Source organism: Populus nigra, chromosome 3, assembly GCF_951802175.1.
Source record: "Populus nigra chromosome 3, ddPopNigr1.1, whole genome shotgun sequence".
Classification (NCBI taxonomy): Eukaryota; Viridiplantae; Streptophyta; class Magnoliopsida; order Malpighiales; family Salicaceae; genus Populus; species Populus nigra.
In genome coordinates, this window is record NC_084854.1 from 20,591,558 (window position 1) to 20,617,111 (window position 25,554).

At 34.1% G+C, this 25,554-nt stretch overlaps 5 protein-coding genes across 5 annotated transcripts; 3 read left to right on the top strand and 2 right to left on the bottom strand.

Moving 5' to 3' along the window:
- The first annotated feature begins 1,347 nt into the window (after positions 1-1,347).
- On the top strand, positions 1,348-4,137 carry LOC133689011 (probable protein phosphatase 2C 4). Its single transcript, XM_062108711.1, has 4 exons — positions 1,348-3,102; positions 3,199-3,312; positions 3,469-3,733; positions 3,816-4,137. Exons 1-4 carry the CDS (start codon positions 1,510-1,512, stop codon positions 3,929-3,931), a joined length of 2,088 nt encoding a protein of 695 aa, XP_061964695.1. The 5' UTR covers positions 1,348-1,509; the 3' UTR covers positions 3,932-4,137.
- Positions 4,138-7,309: 3,172 nt separating this feature from the next.
- LOC133690215 (pectin acetylesterase 5-like) lies at positions 7,310-11,938 on the bottom strand. Its single transcript, XM_062110439.1, has 12 exons — positions 11,345-11,938; positions 11,156-11,238; positions 10,946-11,075; positions 10,778-10,857; positions 10,589-10,678; positions 10,262-10,386; positions 9,840-9,900; positions 9,288-9,341; positions 9,102-9,179; positions 8,900-9,005; positions 8,011-8,156; positions 7,310-7,804 (listed from the first exon to the last, which is right to left on the bottom strand). Exons 1-12 carry the CDS (start codon positions 11,565-11,567, stop codon positions 7,697-7,699), a joined length of 1,284 nt encoding a protein of 427 aa, XP_061966423.1. The 5' UTR covers positions 11,568-11,938; the 3' UTR covers positions 7,310-7,696.
- Positions 11,939-13,202: 1,264 nt separating this feature from the next.
- Positions 13,203-16,733, bottom strand: LOC133688260 (dol-P-Glc:Glc(2)Man(9)GlcNAc(2)-PP-Dol alpha-1,2-glucosyltransferase). The gene is made up of 8 exons (XM_062107688.1): positions 16,440-16,733; positions 16,260-16,348; positions 15,693-16,026; positions 14,621-14,894; positions 14,373-14,510; positions 14,094-14,298; positions 13,772-13,914; positions 13,203-13,662 (listed from the first exon to the last, which is right to left on the bottom strand). Exons 1-8 carry the CDS (start codon positions 16,527-16,529, stop codon positions 13,409-13,411), a joined length of 1,527 nt encoding a protein of 508 aa, XP_061963672.1. The 5' UTR covers positions 16,530-16,733; the 3' UTR covers positions 13,203-13,408.
- Positions 16,734-18,675: 1,942 nt separating this feature from the next.
- On the top strand, positions 18,676-19,733 carry LOC133689445 (L10-interacting MYB domain-containing protein-like). The gene is made up of 2 exons (XM_062109301.1): positions 18,676-18,996; positions 19,101-19,733. Exons 1-2 carry the CDS (start codon positions 18,676-18,678, stop codon positions 19,731-19,733), a joined length of 954 nt encoding a protein of 317 aa, XP_061965285.1.
- A 1,600-nt stretch (positions 19,734-21,333) lies between these two features.
- On the top strand, positions 21,334-22,912 carry LOC133689446 (protein ALP1-like). Its single transcript, XM_062109303.1, has 4 exons — positions 21,334-21,535; positions 21,671-22,038; positions 22,131-22,362; positions 22,461-22,912. Exons 1-4 carry the CDS (start codon positions 21,334-21,336, stop codon positions 22,910-22,912), a joined length of 1,254 nt encoding a protein of 417 aa, XP_061965287.1.
- The last annotated feature ends 2,642 nt before the right edge of the window (positions 22,913-25,554 follow it).

The window sequence follows — 25,554 nt, forward strand, 5'->3', positions numbered from 1 at the left end:
ATGCGAAGACGATGGAAGACCAGTTTCGTCCATCAGGTGGCGAGATACGCACTGCCTAAATGGCGTGGACACTATCCACATGTTGGGGTGTATCAAGCACGCTTTAGCTATAAAAAAAATCAAAAAAAATATCAAATACCCTCGACCTCAACAATTACACAAAATATCCATATAAAAATACAGTCAAATGCTAAGCTTATGTTTTGTCTTTTCCAAGGTTCAAGAGATAATTGCATTGTATATTAAAATTTGAAAACTCCAAACACTCTTATCCAGCAACATAATAATTTTTTGACTTTATGAGCAAATATGTATTTTTACTGTTAAGAAGCTTATGCAAACTCAAGAAAACCCTTGGTCAACAGTTCTATATTTTGTTGACCTTGAGAGCAAAAATGTATTTTTATTGTATAAAAAGAAAAAGACATCAACATTCCCTCAAGAAGCTTAAATTTTTTTGGACCAAAGAACACATAGGTAATTTTACTGCAGCCCAAGACACATTTAATTGTAAATTGAGCTATAATAAAACACCCATAACATTTAGTTTTGAGGTAATGAAGGAAAAACATGATTCAATAGCCCGTTTGAAAGTGTGATTGCGGCTACGATTGCAATTCAAAATGTTTTTTACTTGGAGATTCATTGTACAAATATATTTTTTTATTTTTTAAAATTTATTTTTTACATCAACACATCACAACAATTTAAAAACACAAAAAAACAATAATAATTTAAAGCATAAAAAATCAAAATTTCATGAAATGGTGGTTTGGCAGATAATCCTTGGCAGATCATAACTGTACATGAAATTAATATAATCGATCTCATGCTTGCCAACAGAAAAGGAAAGAAAGAAAGAAAAAGACATGGACAACACTTTCCAAAAACATGAAATGCAATCACACGACATGAAGTGTTGTTGTTTATGCATGAATTCCACTCTCAATTCTGAGTTTCATATGAGATCATAACTCACAGGGATTGGAATGCATCATTTGTACCATTCTCAATAACAAACAATAATAAAGTCTCAATTGATTGGGAGCCATTTGCGTGTTATTTCCCAAAAAATAAAATAAAAAAAAGGTTTGACTTTTGATGATTCTTCCCACCTTTTATTCTATTACATAAAATACTAATAGTAGAAGTAGGAGTACCAAGCATCATTTTCTCCACGCGATTCCCATAGTCAAATTCTCCATTAACACTTGAAAACAAATAATTTCAAATAAACAACAACTAATAATTATTGTTAAACAAAACTAACCAGCAAAATGCCCTCAAAAGTCAACTGATCCCCCCCCCCCCCCACTATCTATCTCCTTTTACAATTCCTATGGAATAGTAGTGTTCAATCCATTGCTGCTGTTGCTCTTCTCTCCTCTCTTCTTCCTCCTCTCCTGCAAAAACCAGTTCAGCTTGTTAGCTACCTGCTATGAACAATCAAATACAAACAACCATCAACTTCCAAGTTTATTGAGACGCAGTCATTAATTGTTTCGATTAATGGGCAACTGTGTCACAAAAGTGAGTCACTGTTTTTCCAGGGCAGGGGACATCTCAGCCCGGCACCATAATATCTCCATTGATAATTATGGCCGGGAGGGACTAGGTCACTCCTTCTGTTACATCCGACCATACATTCACCCAGCTTCCAGACTCTGCAGCAACAGCAGCAACAGCAACAGCAACAACAAAATCCACTCTGAGCTGGAAACAACAACGTTTCGGTCCATCTCCGGAGCCTCTCTAAGCGCCAACACATCAACAACATCCTCAACCTCTCTTAATGATACTCTCTGCTCCAACAGCTCTTGTTTGGATCGAGCATCCGCTTTTGAAAGCTCTGATTCTTTCGCTTCCCTCCCTCTTCAGCCTGTCCCTCGTGGCTCCGGTGTCCTCTCATCATCAGGTTATTCAGGTCCTATAGATCGTGGCTTTCTATCAGGTCCTATCGAGCGTGGATTTCTATCAGGTCCCATTGATCCTGCTAGTTTCTATTCAGGTCCGTTTGATAAAGAAAAAGACAAGGACATCAGTACTGTTAATTATAGTACCACTAATCAGTTGCAGAGTGGTAGTTTGTCTCATGCTGCCCTTATTACTAGTATTGATGAAGTTGAAGTTAAACCCAAGAAACAACAGGCCGGTTTGATAAAGACTTTAAAAAGAGCAATATCTAATACTATCTCACGAGGCCAAAAGCTTATGGTGGCACCCATAAGAGTTAAAGAATCAACAAGTACTAGAAATGTCAAAGTGATTAATCAAGTTGTTGTTGTTGATGATGATACTGGTCATGAGGATTTGGCGAGTGAGTTCTCAATTGGGAGCCAGAATCTACAATGGGCACAAGGGAAAGCTGGTGAGGATAGAGTACATGTAGTGATATCAGAAGAACATGGGTGGATTTTTGTGGGGATATATGATGGTTTTAATGGACCTGATGCCCCTGATTATTTGCTTTCTTATCTTTATACCAACATCCATAAGGAGCTTAAAGAGTTGCTGTGGAATAATAATGACAACGTTGAATCCACAGCAGCAAAAACAGAGGGCGTTTTGCATTTAATTGACCAAGAAAATTCTCCGTTAGGAGGAAATTATTATGATGATCTGAAGAGAAAGCATGGAAAGAATTTGAAGCGTACGACTAAAGGTGGTGACACGAAGAGATGGGAAGAGAAGTTGAATTTGAAATTGAAAGAGAAAATGAACTGCTACTCTGACGGAGTTAACCATTATGATGTTTTGAGAGCGCTTTCGCAGGCATTGAGGAAGACAGAGGAAACCTATTTTGAGAGTGCTGATAGAATGGCAACCGACAATCCAGAATTGGCTTTGATGGGTTCTTGTGTTCTGGTGATGCTGATGAAGGGAGAAGATGTTTACTTAATGAATGTTGGCGATAGTCGTGCGGTTCTGGCCCAGAGAGGCATAACCGTTCCTGGATTAAGGAAAGGAATCCAGGATTTGGAGATTATCAATGAGGAAAGCAAGCGTGATAGAATTGAAGATTTCGATGGTGACGAGCTTTGTAGGCTGCGTAACTTGAATTCAATTCAGCTGACTATGGATCACACCACATATGTAGATAAGGTGGTATTCGGTTTCATGCATCTTGTTAAACCCATTTTGAGTTTTCTTTCTCTCTATTGACAAGGCAGACTAAAACGTGCGTTTTCTGAATATCAGGAAGTTGAGAGGATCAAGAAGGAACATCCTGAAGATGTTTCTGCAGTAATGAATGACAGGGTGAAAGGTTATTTGAAGGTTACTCGAGCCTTTGGGGTTGGCTTTCTCAAACAGGTATGCAAAATTCTTTATATTCAAAATGCAACAAATTAGGCAAAGATCACTCCTTTTTAGTCAGGAATCGGGATCGAGAATGTATAGATTCAATCTGTTTTGCTAATACCTTGTCTTATGTCATTGAATCCTCTGCCTCTGGTGTTATTTTGGCAGCCAAAGTGGAATGATATACTCTTGGAGATGTTCAGGATTGATTACATCGGAACCTCTCCATACGTTACATGTACTCCATCATTATACCACCACAGACTGAGTCCGAAGGACAGATTCTTAATATTGTCCTCCGATGGGCTCTATCAATACTTCACCAATCAAGAAGCTGTATTGGAGGTTGGCTCTTTTATTGCTGCATTTCCCGAGGGAGATCCAGCACAGCATCTAATCGAAGAAGTGCTGTTTCGCGCAGCAAGGAATGCTGGTAAGTAAGAGTTACGACATTTTCGGCCTGAAATCCTATGAAGCAAATCAAAATCTCGTGTAAATGGCTTGATATTTTGCAGGCATGGACTTCCACGAGTTGCTTGAGATTCCACAAGGAGAGCGTCGCAGGTACCATGACGATGTTTCTGTTATCATTATTTCCTTGGAAGGTAGGATATGGCGTTCGTCTGTGTAAATACTCGAGAAAAAAAGAGGGGGGACTGACCATTTTTCTTGAAATTCATCTCATTTTTGCCTCAATTATAGTGATTGTAAAATACCAATTAGGTTTTTGCCATGCTGTAATAAAAGTCAGCTCGTTATCAACTTTCCCATCAGTCGGTGAAGATCACCATTGAATTGGTAATTAATGCAAGTGTTCTTGCTTTTCTTTGCTTTTAATGATGAGGTTATCTTCAAACAGCCATCACATTTAAGATAAGAAGAAGTTGCTTGCATAACTTAATGCGCGTCACAAACACTTGAAGTAATAAGATATACGTGAGTGTGAGCATGGCGCAGGTCATCCTCTATCGAGAAGATACAGTACTCTTTCAACAGCCAATAACTATAAAAATGCATGCAAAGGCATTGCAGTTCGGATGATGATGACGACGGTGATGATGGTGATAGTCAACGAGTTCCATGATTGATTTTGTCTTTAATCTGTAACGCGTTTTTCCTTGAATTACAACCCGCTCCATTGCCTATTCTCTGTTCGAGAAACAACGGGCTCGGACTTTTTAGTTCTTAAAAAAAAACAAAAAACAGTGGGATGATGACTTCAGGGCTGATATTAAAACTTTGCGTGTTTAATAATAGTTACTTACCAAAAAAAAAGTGTTTGATAATAGTGTTTTTGGGGTTGTTTTTTAAAGTATTTTTTATTTGATAATATATTAAAATAATATTTTTTTTATTTTAAAAAAATTATTTTTAATATTAGTATATCAAAATAATTTAAAAACACTAAAAAAAATAATTTAAAATAAATTTATTTTTAAATTTTTAAATTTTTTTAAAATAAGAAAACAAATAATAACTAAATAAGAGAGAATACAGCAAGAAGTAATGTCCATGGAGGCTTTGCTGGATGCAAAGGCTGGGCTTTAGCTCATACAAATAATTGGCTCGAATGCTGCAGTTAGGGTTAAAAAAAATTTAAACATAAAAATAAATATTTAATTATTTTTTAAAAATTTTTTCAAAAAAAAAATTATTTGTTAATTGTGAATTTTAATACTAGATGAATTGATGGTCAACCTCTCTAACTAAATCTTTATTTATTAAGAGTTTCATATTAAACTGTCTGATTCAATGAACCTTGTTAATTTAATGGATTTATATATATTTAAGATTAATACTAAAAATATAATTTGATTTAAAAATTATGATGATATTTTTTAAAATATTAAAACATTAATATATTAAATTAATTTCAGATTAAGTTGTCAAACTCGTCATTCAATTTATTTTATCAATTTAATAAATTGGATGGATAATAGCCTATTCATTTTTTATCTCATTACATCATAACAAAAATGAGAGTTAGCAGTAAAACAACTTAATTAAATAGAAAAAAAACAATTACGATGGATAATACAACAAAAACCTGTATACTTAGTCCAAGCTACAAAGAATATCTTTGTTAGGTATTCGTTAACATCTGTCATTTTCACTCTTTATTTTTTATTTTTGTTAGTGAAATTCTTTGGCCTTGGCGTGCGAGAGGCAGTCAACTACTCCTCCGTTCCCCTTCACTCCCCCCCCCCCCCCCCCATTCAAGATGTGAACAAAATTGATCTATCGTTTGAGATGACGTTAAGCATCTGTTTTTTTTTTGGTTAATTAAAAGTTTTTTTAAAAGAAAAATATTTTTAAAAATTAATTTTGTTTAATATTTTCAGAATATTTTAATTTGTTAATGTTAAAAATAATTTTTTTTATTTTAAAAAAATTATTTTTAACATTAACAAATTAAAATATTCTGAAAATATTTCTAAAAAAAAACATTTTAAAAAATAATTATAACTACACTTTCAAATACTTTCTAAAATTTTGTTTATAACTTTATTCCAGACGGTATCTTAGTTAAATTTATTATTTTATATTTTTAAATTATTTTGATATGTTAATATCAAAAATAATTTTTAAAATAAAAAATATATTATTTTGATGTATTTTCAAATAACAAATATCTTTAAAAAACTGTTATCATACTCTTAAATACTTTAAATATAGTTTTAAATGATTTAATGGTCAGCTGAGTAAACTATAAACTAGTTCTAATTTAGTTAAACGAATTAAATAATTTATTAGGTTTTAAGAACTAATTAATAATTTATTTGATCAGCGTTAACTGATTTAATATTGTTTTATTTCGAGAAACGTCTTCTTTTCTTATTGATTGCTTTCTGTATCATCTACATTTTCTTCTATTTTTTCAAAATAAAAAGAAAAGAGATTATTAAATGGATGAAAAAGATTAAGTTACAAATAGATTTAAGAATTTGTTTTCGAAACTAAAGGAACTATTTACTTTATTTTATAAAACTAGAGTTCTCATTTATAATTCACTCAGATGAGAACGTTTGGGAATTCCCAAAAAATTTAATTATTTTTTTTTGTTAAAAATTAATTTTTATATATATTTTATATCGTTTTGGTATATTAATTTCAAAAATAATTTTTAAAAAATAAAAAAAAATATTATTTTAATACAAATTTTTTTTTTTAAATCATTAATAACAACACTTCTAAACCAACTCGGAGTTTTGAAGCATGATGCACGAAGTTCTAAATAAAACCTTTATATTTTTATTTCGGCAGCTGGCAGTGTGGTTTAGTTATCTGGTGACCTACTAATTAATATAAAAATGTGCTGACACAAGCACAATAATGTTATGGTGATGATCCTCTTTTTCTGATAAATAAAATGTTTTTTAATTTAAAATAATATTTTTAATATTAATATATTAAAATCAAAATAAAAACATTTATTTAATACGTTTTTAAATAAAAAAAAACATTTTGAAAAACTCCTGCAAGATTTTTAATTTCTAAGACTGATTTGGCTCCAGTTTGATTATCATCCCAAATTCCACCCACCGATGGAAAATTAGAAATATCAAGGGAATCAACTCAATATGTACTTATAAGAGTTTAATTGTTTTAAATATATTATTATATTTTGATTCATTTTCCAACCGTAGAATATCCTCATGTGAAAAACTCAAAGCTATACTAATTTATTCTTTTTAAATAGTAATTATGAAAAACAAATCTTAAAACCATGCGACAATTCTTTTAATAAATCATGTAGGGTTAAGATATTTTCTTCAATTTCAATAAAAAAAAAATTGAACTAAATTATGAAGATTGACTAAAATCAATTAAACTTGCCAGGAAATGTTGAAAACTAAACCTAAAATGTTGAGATAATATAAAAATCAAAAGTCAACTGAGGGGCCATCATGACAATCCATTTTACTTGCTTCAAAGGTCAACTCAATATTTTATACCAAGAAATGAAAACTGAGATTTTTTTTTTCTTCAACGTGGGGAGTCGAATAAATAACAAGAAAAGCATCTCAACATATTATACCGAGGGAGAGATTGGATAGAGTGGGGTAACAGTATTTTATCAATAATATACAAAGCAAAGTATATAAGCATGTGTTCTGATACCATTGACCATGGCTTCCTTGAAAACAATAGAGGGTACCTGGTTAGTGTGAACAAGTGCAAACTAAAAACCGTGCTGTCTTCTCCATAAACAATGAGAATCAAGTCATCAACTACATCAGTAGTTTTGCACGCCTTGTTTCCAATATTGATGGCCGTGCTTAGGAGAAAAAGCACTTGAGAGTTGCCATTGAATTAAGTGGAGATATTGGAGATCAGAAGTTAAGAGTTACCCAAAGAAAAGCTTGATAGTGCAGGCTGCGGAGCTTCATCAAAATCAAGTAAAATCCATGTTATAGCAAGTGGGGTTGCATGGATAAGGGCAGTCAATTTGCTTTACCATGTTACGGTTGAAGAACCAATCACCTACTGACTCTGCAATGGTCTGTTACAAGGGTTGCAAGGGTAATCAGCAGCATATTAAGAAAATGTAAAGATCAAATAAAAAGGAAACTAAAAGTTACTTGGAATGAAGCTTCAGTTGCAACAGGCACCAATGGCAGCTCAAAACCACGGTGACACGGAATCATACAGAAACATTTTGATTGAATGTAAACCAACCTAACATGTGAGATGATAAAATGTTCTCACCTTAGTGTTGATTCTAGGAGATGTAGAAGAATGCCATGTCTCAGCCATCCATGTTTGACAATGACTAAAGCAAGAATTTATGAACAACCCCCCTTCCTTTTTTTGCTGGAAATCACCCAGTGCTTTCAGCATAGAACTACGGAAACCTGTAATGATAACAAGCAGGAGTAGGAAGGCAACAAGCAGAAACCACATCATCGACAAGAAAAGGCAAGACAGTTCAGATGCCTAATAAATGTCACTGGCACAATGAGCAAGGAATTTCATGTTAGCTAGATTCCATTTTACTTGTTTTATCCACCCTGTACCTGAAAGACAGTTCTAATCTGAAGTTCTCAACATGTGTACAATAAACTAACAATCCACACGTTAACCATTACTTAAGGGCATAAGGAGAAAAATACAGAGAACCGAACCGAACCAAACTCTAGGTATATATCAAGTCTGTGAAGGACTGCATGAAACATGAATTGTATGGGCACCCTATTTCATGATCTCACCGTGTCACCTTCTAAATTGATCCTAACAATACCAATATGGTTACATCTCAAATGACCTTAATCATTTATCACATCATTCCCACTTTTAAACACAAAGGACATGTTCAAGATGAAAAAGTGTAGATATATTTTATGATCAGTGATCACAGACAAAAGAAAACTATGTTTGGATGGCTGTGTTCATCTGCTTTGACTAATTTTCAACTCCATAAATGCATGGCTTCAAATGCTTGCTCCCAACTTAGGCTACTTGGACAGCACATATTTTACATAACAATACATCTTTTCTTGTTCTTTTTTTCTTTTGTTTGATCTTTCATAGAATAATGATAGTTTTGAGATTCATGATGAAAAGAATTATTTTGGACTTTAAAGTAAGAACTAATTACCTTGCAGTATTTCCATCTGGCTAGGATTACAATAGCGAAGGTTCATTCTGCATCTTTTCCAATAGCCTTGAGGATCTGATGCATCTGGTACCAAGATGTGTTGTATCTAAATTTATTTTATCCTATTAGCAAGGTTCAGGATGGAACATGAAAAAGTTGCAAATTATGACAAATTGAAGATACTTTTTGTGAATGAAATCACCTGCCAAAAATCATAAGCTGGGTTGACAAGGAAAATTGGGGTCCTTGTTTCTTTAATGATTTCTTGAGGAAAGAGACACTGGCATTAAAATTCACAAGCAACAATCATGATTAAGGAGCAACAAGAACTTCATAACAATTTGACAAACAAAACCACATACCCAGAGAAAAGGGGAAAAGAACCTGCCTTATATGGGTCCATTCTTGTTATACAATTCTTCCGCAAACTTTTCACTACGCCCTGGCAGCAGGACAAGTAAACAAATTATGTGAGCCATGACGGCTTGTGAATTTGCTTCCTCCTCTTTTTTTACTTGTAATTTACAATGACAATTTACTAATTGTAATTGCCAATTTGCAGTAGCACCAAAAATATAAACATGCAACCCCCTAAAAGATCACAATTTGTAGCTACAACACTAGTTCAAGATGATAGAAGGCACTAAAGTACATATTCTAATTGAAGTTTTCAAAGTCAATGAAACCTATGAATTGATTTCAAACTCAAAATGGCAAAAAAATTGTCATTTTGAAGATATTTTTATCAAATTAATAAATGGTCAAATCTTTTTTACCATTGATATGACACTGACTTAGCTTCATCCATCACATAAGTCCAATACATCATGCATGTTAACCACCAACGTAGAGAGAAATTATGAAGAATAAGGCAGCAGTGATCCCATCTAGCCTAAAATTATGGAAGCTGATAAGGGCATAACTAAAGAATGAGTAACACCTGAAGCTGGGTAACATCTTGATAGAAAGATCCCATGGTGTTATTTCCAAGAACATCTTTCCTGCAATAAAGAAAGTAAGAGGTTGGGTTTTTTGGTGTATTTAGTCACTTAGAACATATAAAGACTAGTAAAGAAGCATTATAGAAAAGTGGTAATTGCTAAACACAAAAGATGCAGGACTTTGCACATCCTCTGGTGCTGTATAGTTAATAGTTACATTTACATATACTAATTCTGGAGAAAATTTATAATTGCTAACCTCGTGTAGCAAAGAGCGGTTAAAGTAAGAGAGAAGAAGATGAGAAATGTTCAACACAACCCACAACGATACAAAAAACTGATCCAGGCATCAAACAAGTCACAGGTCATGCTAGCTAAAAATATTGGTACAACAAACAGTAGTATGCATGCAAAAACATACTCATCAAGGAAAAAACCTGCATCAGCAAGACATTTGACAGTTGCATCCTTTGGCAGAAGTTCTCGAAAGTCATCACAGTGAATAAGAGTTGCCAATCCACCAGCAGAGCATCCTGAAAGAAGAGCCTGCAAATTTTTCAAAATTCATTAGCAATAATGGAAAGTAGTCAGAAAAAAATGCTGGGCAGCAAGATTGTCTAATTCAAACATATAAAAACGGCACAAAGCAAGAAAGAAAAGGTGGGAGCAACAGAAAAGGTGAGAACACTGACAAGTGTCCAAAACAGGACATGTTTGCACACAACAATTTAAAGGATGGAGAAGCTACCTGTTTGGCATTGGATAAGCCGATTGATAACAGTTCATCCATAAGGGCTTCCCAGATGAGGTGGCCTCTGAATAGAAGCTTGGTACCATTCTGTAAGATTAAAAAAAAGTCATATGAAAACCAAAAAAAAAAACAAGACAGGCTAGTTTCTTTATAGTAGGATGCGGGTGTTGATAATCTTTTCTTTACCTTAAACTCATATTGTGAATGGCCAGCAAAAGATGCGCCATCACAGTAACGTATCTTGACTTTATTCCAGTTAAAGAAATCTGAAGGGAACATGATGATTAAATAATATTAGTGATGAACTGGAGCTCTCTAGCTAGCTAATTACTAGAAATAGGAAAAGAAGTTGACCAGGATTTTGAGAGGATTGATGGCTTAATATCCCAGAAAAGGGGACTTGGTGGTCCATGTAGCTGGAGGATCCTAATGCCGTTGACTTCCGTTGCAAACATGATGCTATCGTATCGCACCACCCTCCGCCCTAGGGGGTGCTATCACTCAGTTATTGAAGAAGAGGTATAAAATAAACACACACAAAATTAATATTACTACTAATAATACCTCAATGTGAAGAATCCAATTGTTAGAGCCCGATCCAAATCCTTTCCGGAAATGGTAGCCAGGCAAACTCCCATCTAAACAAACTGCAATCACAAAAGAATCAAATAACAAATATCATTTGATTGGATCAGATCAGATCGGATCAGATCGAATCGAATAATAGAGATAGAAAAGAAAAGAAGAGAATACGGGCGCCTCTATCTCTGGCATTGTGTAGCAGGGTCAGGCCTACTAGATTGTCTGTTGTGGATGTGGTGGCCGCGGGATCTAAGGGTAAGGGCCGGGACAAGTAAGTGAGAATAAAGACGATGATGGAGAAACCGACGGCTGCAATTGCCCAGTCCTTCTTGCCCCACTTTCTCCACCATAAGAACAAACCTCGAAGCCTCAGATTAGGATTAACATTTGCCATCTCACTCGCCTTCCTCCTTCCCTTCAATTCAAAGTTCACTCCCTCTTAACTCTCAACTCAACTCAGCAAAAGATACATGCTTCACTATTGCCTAATGTATTAAGGTGGTAACATTTAAAATGTGGATAGTGCTTCCACTATTTGATTAATGGGTTAGAACTGTAACTCTGGAATTTAAGTTTGTTTTTTTCTCTTTTTACGAAAGGTGAACTATGGAGTAATTATGATTCCCAAGCAACGACAGTTGGGTATAGCAGCAAGGGGTTAGTTTTTCATGTGAGGTGATCATAGTTTGAATCCTCGTCGGTAGTAAAATCCGTTTTAGGGTGATTGACGATGCCACGAAGGGGAAGCGGCCGGAGAAATATTCTATTACGAGCGTATAATAATTGTTTTTTAAATAATTTTTTATGTTAAAATATATATTAATAATATTTTTTTATTTTTTAAAATTATTTTTGATATTATTATATTAAAATGATCCAAAAATTATAAATCATACTCAATTTTAATAAAAAAAAATAATTTTAAAAATTTAATAAACACAGATTCAACGCAGAGCCAGACAGCTCGTAACCAAAAATTATATATATATATATATATATATATATATATATATATATATATATATATGCTCCCAAATTATTACTTTTAAAGTATGTTCAGAAAAATATGTTTGGTTTGGTAGCCCAATATCGATACAGCTCATTTGCTAAGACAGAGAGTTTCCTAGGTTGATATCAAGTATCTTAGATGGGCCTGAAAAGCTTACCTTTGTTTTTTTTTTTTAATTTCTCTGATTTATTCTCTTTTTTATATATATATAGAATTATCGTAATTTTAAAAAATATTTTGCTATTGAATTGATTCTTAATCTTACAAGAATCTGTTTGATTTTATTTTTTGAACAAAATTGAACATGGTTTTAATCAAGTTATTTATGTTATATTAGTTCAACTCCTCTAATGTCGAGTGACCTCCAAGTTCACTCACAAGATTTAACGAGATAAAAAGATTTTAACTAGGCAAACACATTTTCTAATTCTTATTTTAAAACGCTTACAATGTTTTTTTTTTTTCATATATTTGTGGTGATTGCATTTGATATTTATTAAATGAATGACATATAACAACAAAAAAGATATTTTTTTTCATAGAGGTAATAAATATTAGTGAGAGAAGGACGGTTATAATAGTAATCTGTGTTGTTTCAATGAAATTTAAATCAATGCTTTTCTTATATATAACAAATAGTGCCACATGAACAAATAAAAAAAAGTTGATGGATCCTTGCAGAACATGATAAGGTGTCTTGGTCTATTAGAAAACGCGTTGACAATAATTATGCATATTTTGTGTGATTTTTTTTTTAATCTTAACTGTAGTGAAATGCAAGCCAGAAAACGAGCAGAAACGGAGAATCACCATAGCACTTATCCACCTCAGGGCAAAACCAACGACATCACAAACCGCCTGGAACTACAACCAAGAGCAGCATTTATACCAAACAGGCAAACTGCCTTTCCATGATAGTTTACGAAACAGTTGGCATGTTTCAACAGCGATTTTGCCAGTCATGCAGTTTCATACATAACCTGGGGGAAACTACTGTATTGACAGCGGCACAAGGACGACTTGTAAATTCATTGAATAAATTGAAACCATTAAAATCACAGTTGAAGCCATTACCCTCTAACGCCAAAAGTGGACGTGGCGTCCACAGAATCACAGTCCAGGAACCAGGACAGGGACAGAGATAGAGGTCATTTCTATTCTCTTAACCAGTGAGCAAGTGATAAACATCGTATGTGAATTTATAATTTCTTTTCTCAATAACCTATCTACCAAATAAACCTCTGTTTCCCGGGCTCATGGCTCCAATTAAATGGCCTAAACAAGAACATAAACATTGTGAAAACATTGGTTACCACATATCCAAGTCCAATGAGGACCAAACTTTGAATATCAACCGTATGGGAGTGAAGCATCAAGAAGTAGAATGGTATGGTATAGTATCTGAATTCAATAAGTGGAGCAGGAACTAGAACTGCAGCTGTAGCCAAGAAATATGCCAATACCCAAATTTTTGGTCTAGCTTTCCTTGCCAATAAATGACATAAAAAAGGAATCAGGGTAACAAAACCAAATAAAATCTTAGATGACAATGGAAAAGGAAAAAAAAGATGAAGACAGCGAATACTAACCCAACACTCTGAAGATGGAAAACCATGAATAGACATAAAGTGGGACCAGAAGGTACTTCGTTGACTGATGAGATTGGATGACCTTCCGCCAAAGATAAAAGGTATAGTGCCGATTGTCAGCAAGGAGATAGGCATGAGCTATGCTGCAACAGTAATCAACTAAATGATGAAACAGTGACAAAGAGTGGCAAGTATATAAGCATTGGGGGGGGGGGGGGTAACCAATGCATCAGAACACATATCTAGTTCAAGTCGCAGTGGAGAAGCCATGGGATCACTATTTTTATTTATTTGCCAAATAAGCTTGCCTAACAGAACTAACCTGTAAGAACGCACAGAGAGAAAGCCGGCAGTAAGAGCCACTATCCATTGACAAAAACCAAGGGGCCTTTTCTTCCAGAATGACCAAAACAGATGCACAGCTTGATCCAAAGAGAAATGCAGGGGAGCCAATGCCAGAGAAGAAACCAGACTAAAGTACATTAACTGTGCAAAATGTGGAGAGACTGCATGAGCTTCTTTTGCACCTGTGACATTCAGAAAAAGAGTGAGAAACAAACTCTTGCTAATTACGATGGTAGGAAGATAGCATGAGTAGTACCAAGAACTACACTCCCATTCCAACGGACAAAAGCAACAAAGGCCACCAATACTATAAAGAAGGGGCTAAAGGAGAATAAAAGTTTTGACTTCATATTCCATGATGTCAAACAGATTGCCTTAATCTCATCAAGAAAACCTGCAATATAGTACAAGAATGGTGTAAAAAAAAAAGGGCATGTGCAGAAGAATTTAGCAAAACTTCATAAATCACTGACTCATTAAACTAAACAATAAGTGAAACAGAACCTGATGAATGGCTTGTTGAATAGGTGAGTGTACTCGTCATAGAACTTTTGCTGTTATCCACAGCACTATTGGGCTTTCGTCTTCTCATGTTTGAGCCAACTATGATGTGATTGTTTGGGACTGAAAGGCCAGTTTTGTTGCCCGTGGTATTTAAGTTGTCTACTTTCACACTCTCTCTTTGATGGGTCAGAGTAATATCCATGACCCCAGTGCATGCAACAAAAAGCATCCAGACAATATTCGTCTGTCGGATGAAAACTGCATAGGCTCCAAGCTGCACAAAACCAGAAAAATAAAATAAAAATGAGCATTTGTAAGAAATCAAAATGACAGCAGTGATCTTTACAATTTCATCACGGTTTCTTATAGTATGATTTTATTGCATCTCCAGAAACACAGCAGCACAAAAGTCTCTTGTCAATAATGAAAATCACCATTGAAATATCCAAGCAGCACACCATATTATTATTATACCTTAGAAATTGCACTTTCCTACTTTCAACACACTTGGTGCATTGCTCCTCAATCAACTTGTCTACTTCAGGTTCTTGAAGTCTACAGTTCTTGGTCATTGAGGTAAATAAAGGAGAAACTAATTGCATGGATCAGCTAATTGCATACTCTAATAGTTAAATTTGTGAAAACAAAACAGAAAATCAACCACTATGTTTAGCAACACCACAGCAATAATAAAATGTTTACTGGAAATTGCTTGAAATAGGGACTGCATAAGAATGCCAAGTAGTCAACGAGGTTCTGATGCTAGAGAAAATATCAAGTGTATCCAAGAATTCTGGTAGATGAGCTAAACTTTAAGGAGCATCTGAGATTCTAATACTTCAAGTTCAGGTTCTCATTTCTTAAGAGTTTACTATATGAAACTAAACCTCCTGGTCAAATTCCTTCAAAGTTTCCCTCCTCCTTGGAAACTCCAAGCCGCCAGGGATGCTCCAGTATCAATCAAAAAATAAGAAAAAGAAGTCCACACTCTATAGGAAAAATGTTAATGCTCTACGGATAAATAGTATATTAGATTATCATGCAAAAAGAGAACTGGAGCTAACTCCTTTACCAATGCACTTAAGTGGTATTTCTTCTTCAAGCATGCAAGATACATAGCAAGAACTGTAGTAAGTGATGCAACATCTGTATAATAAAGGAACGTGAAGAACCAGTGGAGCGGGTACAGCGCCAGAACCACCGCAAAAATTGTTGCTTTTCTTTCATCAATATTTGGTCTCAAGAGGGTGATGATCTCGTATACAATAACACTACATAATATTGCCAATACACCATTCACAGAGCGAAGAATTGGTGTGGAGCACAATTCAGAGAACAATGACACCCCACGTATGAAAAACATGCCTGGAAACAAAGAAGCAACATGGGCAAGTGAAAGATAGTACCTGCAAGAGTTTTTACATTGCAAACATATCAACTCCTCCAATAACATAACCATCCTAACACAATTATATAGAGCCCAAATACACACAGAGATTCAAGCAAACTTATCAAATTCAATCTCAAAACAAAAAATCACTATTTTACTAATTTGACAACTGGGGAAGCATAAATCAATCAGATTTTTTTTTCTTTTATCAAGCTAGAAATTAAAAGATGTGAGAGAGAGTGCAAATACAGGCCAGGTGGAGTAGTGATCATGGGATCCCAACTTGCAAAATTGCCTTTGCAATATTGTTGAGCCTGAGGAATATGGAAAATCTCGTCCTGCACAGGGTGTAATTCTTCTTTACAAATGTGTGATCAAACATGAAAATTAAAAAAAAAAAATCGACACGGGTTTTACCAATAATCTTACCATGTATGGTTCAGGTACAATTCGATTGACGAGGATTGATATGGGAATAACCCAAGAGCTCACTATCAATGCGACTGCTATTCTACCCATTCCAGATTTAAATAACTATGTAATTGATATCTCTTTGGACAAGGCCAGGTTTTCGGAGAGGAAGCGAGAAAAGCAACGAGGGAAAACTGAAAATTAGAAGGGAAAAATACGCCGGCGGCGAGACAGAGCGCCACTGTGAAAGTGAAACCAGAAAGGCGAAGGGGCCAAAGACTTTCAAATCAGCCCAGTTAAGTAATCTAAATTTGTTGGCCCATTTATATTGCATGAATCCAATTTGTTACTAATCATCTAGGTTGATCCTCGTCAATCTAAGATGCTGTTTGGATTTGATATTACGGTCACGGTTGAAATGAAAATTTGTAACATAGTGTTTGGTTAACACCAACCACGTTTTTTATTGGTGTGGGTCCCAGTCTAAAACTAATGTTGGACTGCTGTTTTTGAAAAGCAATTACCAATTGCTTTTTATGCATTTTCTCTTCTCTCTCATCACCGACACTTTCCCCTTACTTTCCCAACAGTCACAAAATTTTCCCGTAACCCTCACCCAAAAATTGTTCACAGCACGGTTAATTGACAAATCAATTTGGCCATTGATCTACAAACTCCCATTTTCCACCTTCCCCAGACTGTTCCCCTCTCTTGTCTCTTGCCGACAACAACCCCTTTTCAAAATTTTGCAAAAACAACCACGTATAGGACGACGCCAGTTCTGAGAGCATCCTTCCCCAGTCCCTTCTTCTTTCCAAACACCCACAAAGATTGTCACCCAAACCTTCACCGATCTGTCCCTCCATTGTTACCATTGAAGAAAAACCCAACAGCTTCATGCTGGAAAAGGTCACACGAGCGAGAGACCCGTAAGTACCTGCCTTATCATCATTAATTTTTTTAAAAAAATTTAGCTCAAAATTTCATTTCTGTTTTGGGTCTCCATTATTTCTTTTTGCAGAAAAACATTGCAGAACCGTGCTGGGAAAAGTCACATAAGAGAGAGACAGAGGTAAGTTCTTGCCTTTATCTCCATCTTCATTTTTTTAGCTAAAAATTGCATTTCTGTGATGCTGCATGATCTGTTTATTGTGCGTTCTTGGTTTGTTTGAATTAAGCTAAAAAGAGTAGCTTGATGTTGCTGCTTTTCTTCTGTTTATTGTGCCTTCGTCAATTTTTTTAATTGAGCAAATTTCATTGCATTTCTGTGTTGCTTCATGACCTGTAATGTGCGTTCTTTAATTTTTTTTACTTGAGCTAAAAATTTCATTTCTGTGCTGCTGTTTGGTCTTTGTATTATGCGTAATTATGTGTTGTTCTTTGTTGAAATTTGTTTTTCTGTTGATGTCTAGCCTACAGTGCTGCTGCTTCATTAAAATTAATTAATCTAGAAACAATGTCATGCATCCATGCTGATCTGTTTACTGTGCACATTGAGGTTGTTTCTGCTTGATAAACTGTAGAGTTCTTTACTGTGCACATTACGTGTGTTTTATATTGGAATTAAGGTACCATGAAATTAATTTTGGGTCAATTGGATTATTTGCTCTATTGTATTCTGTTCCCAGTTGAAATATCTCAGCCCACTTTGTTGGTTGGTAGTTTCCTACTGTTACAATACAAACTGATTTATTTCTCTGCTTTTCATTTCATAATATGCATTTGTTTGTTGAATTTGATGGTCTTGTCCATAAATGCTGACTTTTTTTTGGTTGTTGGTTTAGATATTTCCCTTATCTCTTTAACAAGATTTTCATACAAGACATGGTCAATAATACATGTATGTAGATCTCTTGTGTGTTTGCATGCTGCGAAACAAAGTTGGGTTACTTTGAATGTAGAAATAGATTATGTTCTGTTTGTTTTTTTCCCTCTTTTTTAGCTTCCAAACAGCATGATGACAATGAAGTGTTGCTTGATAATTCAAATATTATATCATGGCTGAAATTGAGTTTTCTGAACAGTTGAAAATTAATGGGTTTCAATTAGTTTTCATTACGCATTAATGGGAACATTTTCATTCAAATACATGAGTGTCTTATTGGTTAATGTTTGTTGCTAACCACACAACTTTTATAAATGCTGAACATTGAGTGTCTTATTATTGTTTTAGTCCACGGTTTATGTATATGCCACAATGTAATTGATATCATTGATTGATTTCAAACTTTTGTTAATTTTTTTAAAAGATATCATGGAAGGTCTTGAATCTTTTGATAAGGCTGCTTGGACAAAGGAAATGGTGCATATATTTTGTGATATATGCATTAAGGCAATTGATATGGGAATGAGACCTAATACTCATTTTGATAAAACGGGGTGGAAATTTCTTATAACATCCTTCAAAGAACAAACTGGTCATGCATTCACCAAAACACAATTGAAAAACAAATGGGATGGATGCAAAAAGGATTGGAGGATATGGAATAAGCTGGTTTCTGAAACTGGTGTTGGCTGGAATAGTGAATTAGGCACAATTTCAGCTAGCGATGAGTGGTGGAAACAAAAAATTCAGGTACATTCCTTGTCATCCTAACAATTTCTTTTATTGTTGTCAAATTCCAACACCAAAATTTTACTAGTCTTGATCCTTCATTACTTGATTTAATTTATATGCAGGAAATTAGAGGAGCCAAAAAATTCAGACATGTCGGTATTGAGCAGTCTTTGAAAAATAAATTTGACCGAATGTTTTCCAACATTGTCGCAACTGGAGCATATGCATGGGCTCCTTCATCAGGTGTACCTGCTGACAGTGATGTTGATCATGGTACAAGCAATGCCGACATTGCTCATGATGGTTTGGAAGAGGGCAGCGGTGATTCGGAGGAAGATGTGATTCCAGATTTCCAGACTGACATGGCTCGAATGGTTGGAGGGATAAATATGTCTAGCAGCAGCAACACAAAAAGCGGTGACAAAAGAAAAGAACGAGATCATTATGATGTGCGAGGTAGAAAGAAGAAAACATCTGGAATTCAGCTGCTGTCAAGGTGCAATCAACTACTTGAGAGTATATCGACTAAGAGTGATTCCACGTCTATTAATTTGGATCGCGAAGGCTGTAGTATTCGCGAGGTGATGGCCGAGCTGCACTCAATTCCTGGAGTTTCAATTGAAGATGAGTTCCACGACTTTGCTACAGAGTATTTGAGTTTAAGAAGAAAAAGAGAAATGTGGGCTAGTATGGGTGATAAGGAGCAGAAGTTGAGATGGCTGCAACGAATGTATGCACGCACTAAACGTGCTTAGCTGACATGGTATTATTACATTTTCTTAACCGTTAATCAATTAACTATTCACTTGCTTAATGTATTTATACAATTTTATTTTATTGTTGCAGAATAATGGGATGCCGGTTTCAAAAATGAGTTTTTTCCAATTGCCAAAGTTTATCCGAGTCATTGTATTCTTCCACATTTCATGTTGAGATATATGGGCATTTCCATTTGCGGTAATTTGTTTATTGTAGTATTTATATTAAACTACTTTTCGGGAGCTAATATACTTGTATGAGGATATTGTTGGTTTTTAATGTTGTATTTTATCAATGAATTAAAACTATCACTTCTGTTGTTATTAATGTTAAATGGTTGATCATTGGATTGAATTTGTTGGTAATTTTCCTTCACTGTGTTGTTCCCTGAAGGTTTTGAATATTTATTGTTGCTGTTAAAATGTATGTTCTATTATAATATACCATGTGCAACCTTGTTTGTTTTCTTTTATGCCATGAGTTGATGGGATTTGTTGCCTTGTATGTCCATCTATAATTGTAATAAACCATGTGCAGCTACTGTGTGAAATGTTGGTGTGTTTTCTTTTCTGCCGTGAGGTGATGGGAGCTGCAGCCTTATGTGTAAAGTTGTATTCATTGATATACCATGTGCAGCTACTGTGTGAATATTTGTTTGTTTTCTTTTTTTGCTGTGAGTTGATGTGTGCTGCATGGTGATAAGAAAGCTGCAAGTAATTGAGATACCATGTGCAGCTACTGTGTGCTTGTGCAGTGTGATAAGGAGCATTTGTGTTCTGTTCTGCAGTGAGAATTGATGGAAGCTGATGCCTTGTTTATTTTATGCTATTCATTGCTGTTAACATGACTGTTTTAGCTATTGTGTGCAAATGAGTTTTGAATATTGTCTTAGCTACTGTGTGCATGGGAGCCAATGCATGAAATATATGTGTATGTGCTACTGTCATTGCTGTTTGAGCTGCTGGATTTGTCACCTATTGTTGAAATACATGCTGCTTTCTTTTGTGCGTTGCTGTTGGAGTTCATATATATAAATAATGTTTATTTTGTGAGGTGTCAATTGAATCTGCAGTTACAGTTCTTGGAATACAATATTTGTAACTTTTCAGATGATTTCTGTACATATTGGTGTGCACTGTCATGGTGATAAGAAAAGAAAAAAAAGTGGGCCAAGGAATCTTGAATAATATAATGAGAACAAAAGGTGAAAAAATATATGTCAGAATATATTAGCTATAAAAGTAACATTATATGTTATTTTTACAGTCTATTCATGTGAGATAATGTACTAGTATTGTAAGCTGAATAAAATTGCTGGTAAAAGAGACGTAAAAAGCAATGAGTTTTTTCTATATAAAGAGGATTGTTTGTAAGCCAACTTTCAAAGAACTTTTTTGCTTCATAACAAACCTCTCAAACCTCCTCAACTGCATTTCATACAAGCAAGTTGAACACTGTTTTTGTTTGGCTTTACAGGTATGAAAAAACTTATGTTGCACCAACTATTTGATATTTTTTTTATTGAATGATATTTAATTATTTAAATATTTTTATTAACAACATATAATTTTTTTTTGTTTTCATGTAATTGAAGTTATGGATGATTCACGGTTTAATGACATATTTAATGGGGATTTCGATTGCAATTATGATAATGTAATGAACCGCATTGTAGACCACATTAATTATCCTAGTTGTGAAGGTAGTGGTGCCTCATTTTCTGGTGCTGGAGATGACAGTGATGGAAACGACGCCGACGATAGTAACGATGACAGTGATGATGACGGTGACGATGACAGTGATGATGACGATGAATTTATTTTAATGACGCATTTTGATATGAAAAAATTAATTATATGCACAGCTGGAGCTATAAACATGTGTTATATTAATTATATGTATAAAGAACCATGTATGGTTTCGTATAATACAGGGATGCGTTGGTTGACAGAGGTTTTAAGAGGTCATTGGAAACGAAGTGTTAACATGTTCAGGATGGATGCAACCACTTTGTTGAGTCTGTGCACTGAATTAGAAACGCACCATGGCTTAAAACCGTCAAGAAGAATGAGCGTTATTGAAAAAGTGGCAATGTTTCTATTTACAATAGCAGTTGGAGCGTCAAATAGACAAGTGCAGGAACGATTTCAGCATTCAGGTGAAACTATTAGTAGATGTTTTAAAGAAGTGCTTAAATCATTATGTTTGTTTGCTGTGGAAGTCATAAAACCAGTAGATCCACAATTTACGAGCATACCAAGAGAAATTGCTATGAATCCAAGATTTATGCCACATTTCAAGGTAAGATGAATTTTTGTTTAATTAAGTTGTTCAAATGAATATGAAATATGTTATAAATGTTTATGAGTACTAAATATTTTTTTTGCCTGTAGAATTGTGTCGGTGCAATTGATGGAACACATGTTCGTGCCTGCATACCATCTGCAAATCAAATTCCATATATTGGAAGAAAAGGTGTACCAACACAAAATGTCATGGCTGCTTGTAGTTTCGACATGCAATTCATCTTCGTGTGGGCAGGATGGGAAGGCAGTGCACACGATACACGTATTTTTCTGGAGGCTATTGACAATAGCAATATCAAATTTCCAAAACCTCCAGAAGGTTGTGATTTTGACTAAATTGAAGATTTGGTAATTGAAGGAATATAATATTTTTTTTTTAAGTTTTGTTATTAATTACCATGTTGTTATTATTTGTAGGAAAATACTATTTGGTTGATGCTGGATATCCAAACGAGTATGGGTATTTAGGTCCCTACAAAGGCGAGAGGTATCACTTCCAAGAATTTAGGCGGCGTGGACAACCAAGTGGTCGGAAAGAAGTGTTTAATCGTGCACACTCGTCACTACGTAACGTGATCGAACGTTCTTTTGGGGTATGGAAACAAAGGTGGAAAATTTTGCAAAACATGCCTGCTTATCCATACAAAACACAAGTTGAGATTGTAGTTGCATCAATGGCACTACATAACTATATTAGAAGGAGATCGCAAGATGATGAAGTTTTTTCTGAGTATGATCGCAACCCTAATTTAATTCCAGATGACTTTTTACCTGATATTGTTCAGGTTTCAGCCGTTCAAGGCTCACAAAGGCCTTCACGTATGGATTTTGTACGCGATGGAATTGCAAATAGTTTGATGGAACAATAAAGGAGTACATTAATGTATAATAATATTTCATTTTGTTATGTAATCATAATTACAAAACATCTATGTTTTGGAATTATATATGTGTGTCTATATATGTCCTTTTAATTAATTCAAATCAACTATAAAACACAAACCATATTAACCAAACAAAAAAAATTATTTTTTTAACCACAATTTAAACCACAGTTTTACCAAATACAAAACTGTTTTTTTTCTAACACAATTTCAACCACAGTTTTTTAACCAAACACAAGAAACTGCTTTTTTTAAAACCACAACTTCAACCACAGTTTTAACCAAACACCAATTTTTTTTGAAATCAACCTCACAAAAAGTACTTTTTATTAAACTGCTTTTTTTAAACCACAACCACAAAAGCTACCACAATACCAAACACGCTCTAAATTCGATTGACGAGGATCAACCTATATGATTAGTAACAAATCAATCCCTAAACTTCAAACTTTTGCTGCTTTTTCCCATACTTTTCTTTCCTCAACGAATTCATCCCCCGTCAGTTTTCTTAGAAAAAAAAAAGAATTTATTAATTTTTTTTATGAAGAAAATGTAACGATATTATATTTTAAAGCATTTGACTTAGAAAAAAGGTGTAAATTAAACATTTTTACTTTTTAATTGACAAATAAGTTGCACATACTTTGTCTTTTTAAATCTGAACTTTTCTTCATATCTAAATACATTTTCGGACATGTAATCATAAATTTACTTTTAAATAAAATACATATTACTATAAGGCAAAGTTTGTGATCACAAAGATAAATTGATAGTATAAAGGCACGTGTGATTTTTTTTTTATCATTTGTTTGACTTGAAAATAAATGATAACGGAAAAACAAATGGAAATTATAACACCAACAATGATTTTATCAAAATGAAGAGTTTTTTTATTTATTAAGTACTCAAAAAATTATGTGTGTGTGTGTGTGTGTGAGTGTAATATATAGAGGTATTTATTAAAAATAAAATGGAAAAAAATGGATTGGATTTAAATGAAAAAAGCATAATGTAGTTATGTTGTTTTTCACTTACCCGTATAATTTACATCCTGAACCTTGTAAATAGTATAATATTTTAAATCTCACTGTAGTTTTAAAAAAATCAATAAAAATCATATAATTATTTACAATATTGTTATTATCATTAAAAAGCTTTTATATTAAATATTACGAATTTGCTGCTCAATAAAATAAAAAAAAAAAACACTGGCCCCCGACCTGAACCGAAAATCAAATTTTGTTGTAAGCAAAATTAAACTGAGTTGTGATATTGAAGACCATCATCAGTCTTGTCTTCTCCATGTTAGACTCGCTATTCCAACTTGATGGCCTTGCCTGCTGAAGAACATCAACCCTGTCTTTGTCATTAGATTCATCAAACCATGAAAAAATCCTTAATCCACTAGCGGTACTTTATCCCGCAACAAATCTCAATATGCAATTCGTGGAAAAAGACAGCAGAGACTATTTTTAACTCACTGTTTCAACAAACTTTGAAGGTGTTGATTAATTCAGAACCAGCGTCATCAACAAACGAAGCTGTTTTCTATTGCTTTTCCTTGTGTTTTTCGAATTAATACAAAGGAAAAGCAATATTATAATTTTAATTTAGAAATAATTTTGTGATTAACAAAACAAGACAGAATTCATGCTTTATTTGTAGTCATATATATAATTTCAAATATATATAATATTACAATATTAATTTGTAGGTAGAAGTGGTTTTCTACAAAGTAAATCATATATATATATCCCAAGTCTTGTTGCCACTTCTTATGATTTCGATCATGATAATTTAAATTGATTTATGGATGAATACGTGAAAGAAAAGAAAGCCTGGGAGCTCATGTGATAGTGGGTATGTAATTAGACTAGAGGGGTTTAATGGCGGGTAGGTAATTCTGGAGGTTTACCAAATCTCAACGCCTTGAAGGAATCCGAAGCTTAGAAAAATCTAACGCAGGAGGGACTGTGTGATGCTTACACTACACCTTATACGATTTGGACATCTGCATATATAATGGGAGAGTTAATTATATGTACTGATATTAATTTATAATTAAGCAGGATATAATGAGGTCGTGTAATTTTACATAAGTAAGTAGGATAGGAGTTTTAAATCTATTTAAAAAAAAAACTTGAAAGGTGTGAAAGAATTAACAATAAAATTAAATCATTTTGGAATCTTGGACGTTTTTATTATTCAATTAATTATATATAACTATATCTATGTACGCCAGTACGCCTACAAAACCATTTAAATAATCCTAACTGCTAATAATTGATTGTTTCAGCGAGGTTCATTAGTGCACGGCTGGTTTTTGTCAAACATAATTGCTAACTTGACTTGTTAGTTTTGATGTTTAATAATTAGGGAAACAAGTCCGTGAATGTGGAGGGTGAAGCCTCCTTCCTTGGCGAAGGATCCTATGCAATCTGATCCTTCCCTCTTTAAGAGCTCACCTGATCAGCTATAAACCTATCCCTTCTCTCTCTCTCGAAGAAGAAGAATAGAGAGCAAAAACTGAAAATCTAGCTATCTGAGAGGAATCATGACTAAACAAACACAAAAATAGGGTAGTTTGACGATTATAGTCCAATCCATCTGGGATATTTGTAACAAAA

Coding starts and splice junctions, on each gene's coding strand:
- LOC133689445 (XM_062109301.1), top strand. CDS start 18,676: ATGGAAGGTCTTGAATCTTTTGATAAGGCTGCTTGGACAAAGGAAATG. Junction 18,997..19,100: donor GGTGGAAACAAAAAATTCAG/GTACATTCCTTG, acceptor ATTTATATGCAG/GAAATTAGAGGAGCCAAAAA.
- LOC133689011 (XM_062108711.1), top strand. CDS start 1,510: ATGGGCAACTGTGTCACAAAAGTGAGTCACTGTTTTTCCAGGGCAGGG. Junction 3,313..3,468: donor GGGTTGGCTTTCTCAAACAG/GTATGCAAAATT, acceptor TTATTTTGGCAG/CCAAAGTGGAATGATATACT. Junction 3,734..3,815: donor TCGCGCAGCAAGGAATGCTG/GTAAGTAAGAGT, acceptor GATATTTTGCAG/GCATGGACTTCCACGAGTTG.
- LOC133690215 (XM_062110439.1), bottom strand. CDS start 11,567: ATGGCAAATGTTAATCCTAATCTGAGGCTTCGAGGTTTGTTCTTATGG. Junction 10,679..10,777: donor ATTCACAATATGAGTTTAAG/GTAAAGAAAAGA, acceptor TTAATCTTACAG/AATGGTACCAAGCTTCTATT. Junction 9,180..9,287: donor CAAGAATGGACCCATATAAG/GCAGGTTCTTTT, acceptor TTTTAATGCCAG/TGTCTCTTTCCTCAAGAAAT.
- LOC133689446 (XM_062109303.1), top strand. CDS start 21,334: ATGGATGATTCACGGTTTAATGACATATTTAATGGGGATTTCGATTGC. Junction 21,536..21,670: donor TGATGACGGTGACGATGACA/GTGATGATGACG, acceptor CGTATAATACAG/GGATGCGTTGGTTGACAGAG. Junction 22,039..22,130: donor GATTTATGCCACATTTCAAG/GTAAGATGAATT, acceptor TTTTGCCTGTAG/AATTGTGTCGGTGCAATTGA.
- LOC133688260 (XM_062107688.1), bottom strand. CDS start 16,529: ATGGGTAGAATAGCAGTCGCATTGATAGTGAGCTCTTGGGTTATTCCC. Junction 16,349..16,439: donor TTGTACCTGAACCATACATG/GTAAGATTATTG, acceptor CACCCTGTGCAG/GACGAGATTTTCCATATTCC. Junction 16,027..16,259: donor ATCACTACTCCACCTGGCCT/GTATTTGCACTC, acceptor AAACTCTTGCAG/GTACTATCTTTCACTTGCCC.